The following is a 10,070-nucleotide window of genomic DNA, read 5'->3' as shown; positions in this document are numbered from 1 at the left end:
AACCGACAGCGGACCTGAGTCTCACAAGGTGGCCCACGCACCGGGAATCCCGGGCTCTCCCGCCCACGCGTGTGGGCGGACCTGGAATCTCAACACAAAGGGAATCCTCGGTGGCAGGAAGTGCATCATGAAGAAGAGGGACTGGGGGCGGGAACAAGGAGCCACCTCCTTTCTCTCTTCACCCCGCCCTCACGGAACCCAGGAGCACAGCGAGGAAACCCCTAGAGTCCCTCAACACCCCAGAATCCCCGGGGATTCAAGCAAAGAGCCCCAGCCAGATGTTTCGGGGCCGCTTCCACCTGCTGCCACGCCCGAATCCTGGAGGCGGGGACCCAGCGGTCCTTGCTGAGTCTCAGACACCTGTTCGCGTTTCCCTCCTTCCTTTCCGGGTGCAGCAGCACCTGGGCTTCTGTTTGTTCTCTCCTGGGCTTGCAACTTTCCTTTTCTTCCTTTGCCAGGATTTCAGTTGAGCCTGGGCTCGCATGTCCTTTTGCCCTCCCGCAGGGATGCACCCCAGGTTTGGGTTGCTTTCCTTAACATAATGTAGGTGGAGAGAGTCCACTCGTGAGCCCGGAGAAAAGCGGCAGAGAGACTGCTTTAGTTTTCTGAGACACCTGCAGTTCCTGGCACCAGGCCAGTAGCGGGGGTTGGGGTGGGGGTGGGGCTTAGAGCGGGGATGGGCCTGGGAAGATTGTGTTGAAGCAGTTTTTACACAGAAAAGTCTCTTCTGTTACTTCCATGTATTTGTAAATCAATAAAAATAGCAAACTTTTCTAGAAACACTAAGCACATTTAACGGAAGAGTGGGAAACCATTGCCGATTTAAGACGGTATTTCCCCCCTTTTTTAGTTTGGATAGGTTGGGGAGAGCAAGGATAATTTGGCAAGGGGAGGGTACCTGAATTCCCTGTCAGAGCTGAGGAAGGACAGGTCACAACACCTCAAGCTTCGGTCAGTTTTCCGAGGCTGGAGAGACCCTGGTGACCGGCGCGAGGGTGGGGGGTGGTAGGCGCCCAGCTGACTTGGAGCTGGGAATGGCAGGTGCACCGGAAGGGGGACACCTCCCTTCGATGCCCCAGGCTGCCTTTGCTACCTAGGACACCACCGTGGGGGGCCTCCCCTCCCAAGTTCTAGGCGGAGGCGGGTTACCTGCAGTGACCTATCTCCTCCCCTCCAGGACACCACACCCACGGGACTCTGGTCTCCAGGGAGAAGGACGGAGCGGGAACAAAGGGGTCTTTGTTCCTGGCTCCTGGGGGGTGGGAGTCGGGCTGGCTAGCTTTTCGCGGTTTCTCAGCGTCCCTGGGGTACTCCAGGCTCAGCGCCCGCAGTTTCCCCAGGTGGGGCGCCGAGCTCCACCACCCCAGAGCTCAGGTCAGGGCGCGGCGCCCCGGGCCACCGTGGGCTTTCGTAGGGTCTACGGAGAGACCTTGGGGGTGTCTGGGGGGTGTCACTGCAGGAGGAGGAGGGAGCGGAGCCCGGGAGAAGGCGGGTTCAGATTGCTGATGGAGGGCTGCTCTGGCTCCGGCTCGGCGGCCGGGGAGTAGCTCCTTCTGCGGCCACCCTCCCCTCTTCCTTGCCTGGCCCCATCCTCTGCACGCCTGGCCCCCCGCCCCTGCCGTCATCACGCTCCCGGTAGCTTCTCCAAGCTTGGTACTTTCCGCAGAGCCATCCTTCTGGACAAACTTTGATGGGGAATTTCACACCGAGCTGGAAAAATGCCGGTAATGAAAGGATTATTGGCTCCGCAGAACACCTTCCTGGACACCATCGCCACCCGTTTCGACGGAACACGTAAGTAGAGCTTGCCGGAGTTGCCCATTTCCTTAGGATGGTTTTTCTCTTGGACTTTTGCTCCGGCTTCCCTGATTTCACCCGCACAATAATTTTCCTTCTTTTCTTGCCAGGGTAGCCAGGGCATCTTTTAGGGGAGGAAAATAAAATAAAACAATACCCCTTCTCACACTCACATACAAATAATAAAAGCACCTGGTATTGCAGATGGTACCCTTAATTGCCCAGGTTTGAAACACAGGTCTGAAGAATGATTGACAAGTGATTCGCGGTAGGACCTGTACTGTGTGGCGCCTTGAGGAGCTTGGAGCAGGGGGAGATGCTGTGCACTTTATTTTTTTTCTGGAGTTCCCAGACTGCCCGGGTTAGAGTTTGGAGGTTTCTCAGACTCCTGTGTCGTCCCATTCGAGTTTAAGAAATCCTGAGGAGATCCAGCCAGGCTAGGTGTGAGCCGTTGTCAGACTTTCTGAGTGTTGGGAGTCTGTCAGCATCTGGTCTCATAATGCTGAAATGACCAGGACACTTGAGGAAAGACTGTTGAGGAAGGACGTTGTGAAGGCTGACTCGACCATATGGGAAGTTTCAGAGCTCTGTGACGATAAATAGTACTGAATATCTGACTTCTTTGGTTGGACTGGAAAAAATGTTTATCCAGATAGGGTGCTTTATGTCTTTCTGGAAATAGCCTGTGATCTTTCAGGACCACGGTCAGGTCCTCTATTCTTCAGGCTTCTGCTGGAGCCTAGGTTCCACCAGAATACCCATGTTCTTGTTGTAGGCAGCTTCTGTGAGCTTCTGTCCCCTTTCCTGTCTATTATACAATACTCGTATACACGAATCTCCTGAAGCCTATGGGAAATTTAACATCTACTTCCATTCCCGTATCAGCGCTCTGGATATACGTGTAGGGAGAGGACACAAGATTTCAACCTTTTGGAAGACTTAGGCAAGTTTTGCATCAGAGAAAGGTGAAATACTTTTTGATTTTGTTCGGGTTTTGGTTTTGAAATTCAGCCTAATCAAGGCTATTGTGCTCCCTTTTTTTGGTAGCTGTTCTTTAAAAATAAGCTTTAGAGTTACCCATTCTTTCCCTTTTCATATAGGCATTGCTGTGGATATTGGGTTTTATTATATGACAATAACAAAAAATTTTTTGAGGACAAGTTCAAGTCCTTGGCCAGTGTCACCACTACCAAAGTCAGCATTGCTGTCTCTAGCTGCTCTAGCCAGGATCCCAGAAGAGCAGTTCTGAGCAGGTGGCAGTTCTTAAAGTTGAATATTCCAAACCAAGATGTTCTAAGCATCAGTCCCGAGTGCATGTTCTGGAGGTGATGCTATTAGAAATGGTGATTTGCTTATGTCATTGTCACTTAAAGTTGAATGGAGCACAGTGCATACCAAGTCATCCCAGCATAACCCTGGGAACCACTATAGAGGGACATTTCGATTCCATTTGCTGATCAAAGAGGCTGTAGTATGAGGATGTGGCCTCTTTCTGATTCTCATGATGAGTAAGGGTGCACAGGAGGAGAGGTGTATCTGTGTGTGTATGAATCTCTCCAATATATGTTCTTGCTAAAGAATAGAAAATTTAAAGGTCACAAAACTTTAAATCCTTATTTGAGAAGCTCATTATATGCCGACATTTAGCACAAGTAAAAACATACCTAAAGCTATTTGGCAGCCATGGCTTATCTGTGCTCCTAGAGTCTGGGAGAGATACAGGATGCGTGAAATTCCAGTATTCCCAAGTAGTAAGAAATACAAAGCTTGGCAGTGTCAAGGTTTTGTTTGTAACATTTAATGAATACCTTTTCTCACAAGAAACCCCACTACAAAAAGATTGTCATTTTCTCACTTAATCTTTTTTTTTTTTATTGTAGGATTACTTCAATAACCTAAAATTTAAGTGAATTCTCAATCACAGAATTTACTAAATCTAGAATTGTGAGAATATCACTTTTCCAGCTAACGGTTTATTTGATCTTATGACATTTGATCTTGATGACACGATTTTTATCAGAGTATTAGTCTTGAAATTTTTTTCCTATTAATATTCTCCTTTCTCTTGATTCATTTGTAAAAGACATTTATTTTCTTTTGAGAGACAAGGTTATAGGGAAGTTTTAAAGTATCGAAAGTGCTACCTTTGCAATTAAAAACTTCTGAAATATTCATACTGCTACTTTAGTCCATGTACACTAAGTTGACTCTGTTCATTTCTACTTCATTTCTGAAATGCGTTTTATAACCAATCTCGTGTGAGTTTTAGTTTTATTTTAAGCAATTTTAATAAAGATAAAGAGAAAATACCTTGGCAAAAATTCCCTTTCTAACCTAAACCCTTGCTGATTTACTATCAAAATTAAAAATGTTATAAGGACACAGAGCATAATTTAAGTGTCCCCAGTGGAGAAGAATGTATTCCCCTTCAGAAGTCTACAGCATAATCCTACAGATTTGTCATGTGACAGGAGAGCAGAAAGGAAGTGAGTTCTTATCACTCAGTGATGCTCTATTGATCTGCACAAACAAATTCTCTTTCCTTTCATTTCAGGTATGTAATTTATACACATTATTGGAAAACAAATATTGCTTAAATGAAATTATAACTAAAGTATACATATTGAAGCATTTTCTAGTTTGTTTAACTAGAGTGTAATGAGACAGAGACACTAAGAGCCCATTAGTTGTTGAATCCCCATTTATGGAAAAAGAAATAATTGCAATTAATTTATTTGCTTCATTACATGGACTAACACTTTTCACTTAAATCACATAGGTACATATGATGATAGCATCATACTCAATATATAGCTCATGCATATATAGCTACTTTTATTATTAACTGTTTAGTACATTGTAACTTCTCTGAATCCACATTGGCTTTAAGTATATTACTACTAAAATAAATGCTAATGGGAAAATACGACAACCAAACATTTACAGACATATTTAGAAAAAGAAATCTAGATTTTAAAGTGTGAATATTTGTTACTAAATACCATTTGATGGAAAATTGTTTTCTGTTTTTGGAAGATATAAAGACATGTCCATTTCAAACATTATGGTGCATTAGCCTACATTTTCCAGTTTTATCTAAATTTGGACAAAATACTTCTTTCTCTTTGTGGTTACTAAAACAAATTGTAACTTGATGTACACCATCAAGGAGGTGGTGTCTATCATCATCAAAACATTAGTATTTGTATATATTTTATGTATTCTTCTATAGCCTGACTAAAATACCTAAAGAAATTGATTAAAGTTGAAGTTCTTTCTTTATGGAGACAATTTTCAATGTTGTTTTGTTCTTATTATTATAATTTTATTTCCTTCATGTTAAAAGTGTAGGAAGAAACACAGTGCACTTAGTGCTGGGCAAAGGGCATAGGAAGTTAGGGCAGAAGCCAGCACAACTCTCCTTCAGTCTTTGCTGAGTTGTGGTTCAGGGAATGTCACTGGAGGCTGATAGAAAGTAATGAATTTTATCATGTGTGAGCCCTGTTGGTAAAGCTTGTGTGAGGGAATCATCTCCCGGACACCTTCTCCAAGTTCAGAAAGATTTGTGCTCTTTGGTCTTGCTTTTTTCTTCTTCTTCTTCTTCTTCTTCTTCTCTCTCTCTCTCTCTCTCTCTCTCTCTCTCTCTCTCTCTCTCTCTCTCTCAAACCTGCTATTGATACAGATTTTTGTTTTCCTGATTATCTATGCTTAGAAACCAAGTGTCTATGTTAGTGTTGTATTTCTGTGTGATAATCATCACAGCATAGAGGTTTATCATCTCCCCTTTGTAGTTGTGGATGGACTGAGTCCTTGTCTGGGATGCCCATAAGTACATAAACAAGTTGTCAGCTGGATCTGTGCTCTCATCTGAGGCCAAAAGTTCCCTTCCAGCCTAAAGCAGTGATTGGCAGACTTGTACCTCTATAAATGAGGTCCCCCTTTCTTTCCAGCTGTCATTCAGGCACTCTTGTTAACAGGTAGATCCTGCCCTGTGTTATTGCTCCACAGGCCCTCCCACACATGGTCTCATAAGAGAGCAGTTTTTTTTTTTTTTTGAGACCAGCAAGAGGGTCTCTTGCAGAAATTCCCCTAAATCAGGACTATTCAAGATAATCTCCTTTCTGATGAACGAAAGACCAGCTCACCGAACATCTTAATTATATCCTTAACTTCTGCCTCATCTGCATATTCATGTGTTTCCTTCACATTCCACGGAAAAAGTTTCATGGGGTGTGTATGTATAGGTCAGACTCTTAGGATCCATGTGGGAATTCTTCCTACCACAGCTGGTGTCTCCTCACCATTGTACTAGCCTACTGAGCTTCACACCTGCTAGTTCACAAAGCAGGTTTTTGAGCACACCCTGCTAATTCAGTATGCAGGATGCCATGCTGACTTTAGGAACATAAGATCTATCTTATGGGAAAATTTTCTCTCACATCTGACGATGGCGTGTGTATGAAACAGCCTAGGATATTTTCCTTGTCCTCTCATGTGGATGCAGAGGGAGATGGGAAAACATTTCTGAAAACGAGTCTCAAGTGTCTTGGATGAAGGGAGGATGCTCCGAAGCCCTTTATAGAGCTGGAGGTACCTGGCCTTGAGCCTCTGCTAGATGTGAGGCATCTGTGAGGAGTGGCACCCAAGGCCAGTCTGCACACTAAGGGGACTGGGCTGTTTTTACCATGTTAGGGAAGATTCTAACTAAGCTAGTTTCTACATGAACTCTGGGGAAGATGCTTTTCTCGTCCTTCCTCCTACCTTCCTGTTTCATAGTCAAGAAACTCCACAGGGCGTTCTCCTGCTTTCAGGGTGGTTGTCTTAAACTGAATTATGTTTTTAAGTTTAAATTTTGTTTTACTTTATCAGAGAGGTAGAGGAAAGAAGGGGGAAGGAAAGGAGTGGGGAAGAGGGATGAGAGAGGCGAAGAGACTGCACTCATTCTCCTGATTTTGTCCATGGGTTCTTCACCTGTGAAAGAAGTTTTAGATGGCCCCATAACATTTGTGGCAATGAACAGAGTATTTGAATCACAAGGATTAGACTCAATGTCTTTACCAGAAATGCATTTCTTTTAATAGTGTATTCAACTAATTAAAAAGTTGCATAGTCTTGAAGGAAAGATATCAGGTAATTTTATTTTGACATCGTTATAACAACAACAAACATGGATATAATAGGTTAAGAGTAGTATTGTGCCCACATTTATTTTAGGCTTTGCATTTGGCTTTACCTTCAGGCCAGAAGCCACAGCCTTTGACATCTTGTCAATGAGCTTAGCAGAGAACAAAAGACCCATGCTTGAGTGTGTGGAGTGTCCTAGGATATTTCTGAAATATCCTATACTTGGCATACTTCCCATATTCTCCATGGAGAAAGGAGCATAGTACCTCAGCCCTTATCTCCCTTTCTTATCATGCTTAATGGACATTGTATATATACAAAGCACTGGGATAAATCAACGTTGTCTTTTTCTCAATGGCAGCAAAAATAATATATATACACTGTTGTAATCTAGCTCAGAAAGGGCTAAGAGCCGTAGTTATGCTGAGAAGTCTTCATACAAAAACTGACACCCAAATAGGAATGCTTATGTGTCCAAACCCATTCTATTGACTTTGCCAATTTCTGAAACACTTGCCACTAACATTTAGATGGGTTTTCAGGAAGAATACATACCTTCAAGAATAAGAAGGAGCATGATAGTGGTTGGTGGATAAGGGCAGAGCAATTATAGAAGGCCTTTAAATCTAGGGTGCCTTGTCAGAACCTAATACTATATCTCTGCTTGGTTATGGGCCCCTTAGACTCCTGTGTTCATTTTCTATGGGAAATGCCTATTTTTCCCCCAGGGAGTTAAGTTAATGTTAGGAGAAAAAAGTGTTGATTTCTGGTTGCAGACCTACTCTTCTCCTGGTAGTTCTCCCCTGCATTCTATAGACTTTTGCCTGTGGTGGAGAAAAAAGATTTGCAGGTTTGCTGGAATTCAGTCCTGGTGGCTTTGATGGCAGGTGTGCCAGCATTCAGTCCCTGGATACCTGCTGGATGAAGTCTATAGTTAAAAGGCACAGAATTACAATTGCAGCATGCAATGTATCTCCCCTGTGGTGTGTTTGCTGAGAACATCCAAACTCTGCAGTTTCTAATCCGTTTTGCTTTAGTAGAGTCAGAGTCTAGAAACAAAATACATAAGATTTTGCCCATGGCATCATTCAAATTTAGCCACTGGAAAAACTGAAGAGTTTTCTCAGTAATTTAAACACTCAGATGTAGTTCTTAGCTTGTAAATTCCGTTGAAGATAGATCTTGAATTCTTCTGCTGCTGTTAATGCTGTCTCCCTTAAGCCCTTCAAAATTCACTTGTCCCCAGACAAACTAATAATATTTTCTAGCTCATCAAGCATATTTGTCTTGTTTTGTTTTCTGGCCCTATTCTTAGCAATACCATCCACCCAACTCCAGTTTAGAGAGTTAAGTTAGCCTTCACTGCCTACATGTGTAATTGGTTTACAGTTCATTTATGTTTTGCTACAAAAACACCACAATTTGACCCCCTGTGTCCTGTCACTCTTCATTGTTCGTGTGTTAATTTGGGTCTTCCTTTTCCCATTGTCGCAGTTGTTCACACGCTCTAATTAGACTCCCGGGCCAGTGGTTTCCTCTCCACTCCTCTCCTGTCAGCTTCCTTTATCCCCAGAATGATTTCTACCAGGACTAATGTGACCATTTAATTGGTGGCACTTGCTTACAGCTGTCTCTTGGCTTACTACTCCTTCTTTGGTAACAGCCAAAGATCTCAGTATTACCAGGGTTGAGGATGATGCTGCAGCACAATTCAAATTGCACCACTCCAGGTCCCAGAGCACTCTACTCATCTTGGTGATCTGAAACAAAAGATGCTCTGTGAACATTGAGACCCATCCTAAAAGTTGCCTCTGAGAGGTTCATCCCATTTCTTGGACTTGCAACAGAGCCTTTTCTCTACAGTTTACCCATTTAAGTGAAAGAATTTGAAGTTCCTTGTAGGCTAGAGTAAGTCTTTAGACACTTTTATTTGTTGTCAAGAGTTAACTAGTTTTCTTTTACTTAGGTTTCTATGATTACATTAATTATGAAATGATTTTCTAGGATAGGTCCAAAATAAACTTGCTTATTGTTTTGTCTACATGGACAGGTTCCCATCTGTTTATTCTGACTACGATCCAATGCCTAGAAGACAGCTCCTTCTTTTTTCAGTTAAAGGTGACAAAATGCAAGCTTAGAATTCTACCACATCTCACAAACCTATGACCACATATGCAGTGGTCACTGCTGTGTTACACTACTACTATATGTGTGTCAGCACATGTAAACATGTAAATACTGGAGACTCAGTGTTATTTCTAGTTTCTACTTTTTCCACAAAGGATTGATCCTTTAAATGTAGTCATTTCTCAGCCATATGCCATTTCCCTTCCTTCTACTAGGTTATAACGCTTAAATACTCATCACTGAAAAATGTTTTAAATTGGTATTTGAGACTTACATTTGGAAGTAAAAATGTATTCGCTGTGCAGAGCAGCTTTGTTCATCAAAGAAAATCTATTGTCCTTCAAAAAAAATAAAAATCCATTTTATTTGAGATTTTGATGCTTACAATTTGCTTATCCTTGTGACATTAGCTTATCCTTGTGATCTTTTTATTGTGAAGCTAATCTCCCTATGAAGATATTCTTACTCTCATAACTTTATAGTGACACCATTTGTTCTTACACCTTGTCTTAGGAAGGAAAAATTTCTACCTATTTTCAGTTTGCTTCTATGAGAAGAGAATATGCTCCCCTGTGTCCAGTTTTGTGACATCTCCTGACTGCCGTTTCCCTGTTCTCCACAGCGAGTTTACAGGATGAAATGAACATGCTTGGCTCTCTTGCTCTCTCAAATGTAATCCAAAGTACCTTAGGTTTTGTTTTTCCAGAGTTTCTTTTGTTTTATTATTTATCAGGTCTTCGGGACAGACATCTTTATTGTTCTTGTCAGTCCAGATAGCTTCCTGTTTCAGTTACTGAACTAAAGAAACTGGAGACGAGAGCACTTATGTGTTTTTCAGGCTTATTTGATTTTCTAGAGAGAAGGATCTATGTAAGTGTTCCATTTGTTGTCAAAGTGTTGAGGACCCAGGTTGACAAGTAGACTGTCATCAGATTTGTGGCTAGGGTTATTCCTTCCATAGGAAGAATAACTGAGATGAACTTAGTCATACTTTTAGCTTTAATGTATGGGTAAATATTTCT

General features: G+C 42.4%; 1 protein-coding gene across 1 annotated transcript in view; it reads left to right on the top strand.

The window, feature by feature from the left end:
• The first annotated feature begins 1,538 nt into the window (after positions 1–1,538).
• Positions 1,539–10,070, top strand: part of Kcnh8 (potassium voltage-gated channel subfamily H member 8) — a 373,064-nt gene continuing 364,532 nt past the window's right edge. The window contains exon 1 of the mRNA XM_051204195.1: positions 1,539–1,794. Coding sequence (XP_051060152.1) covers positions 1,719–1,794 — 76 coding nt within the window. The 5' untranslated portion in view covers positions 1,539–1,718. The remainder of the gene's footprint in view (positions 1,795–10,070) is intronic.

The sequence above is a fragment of the Phodopus roborovskii genome, unplaced genomic scaffold (genome assembly GCF_943737965.1).
Source record: "Phodopus roborovskii unplaced genomic scaffold, PHOROB, whole genome shotgun sequence".
NCBI lineage: Eukaryota > Metazoa > Chordata > Mammalia > Rodentia > Cricetidae > Phodopus > Phodopus roborovskii.
The sequence above is the reverse complement of the archived record's forward strand: the minus strand, read 5'-3'. Positions and strand labels throughout refer to the sequence as shown.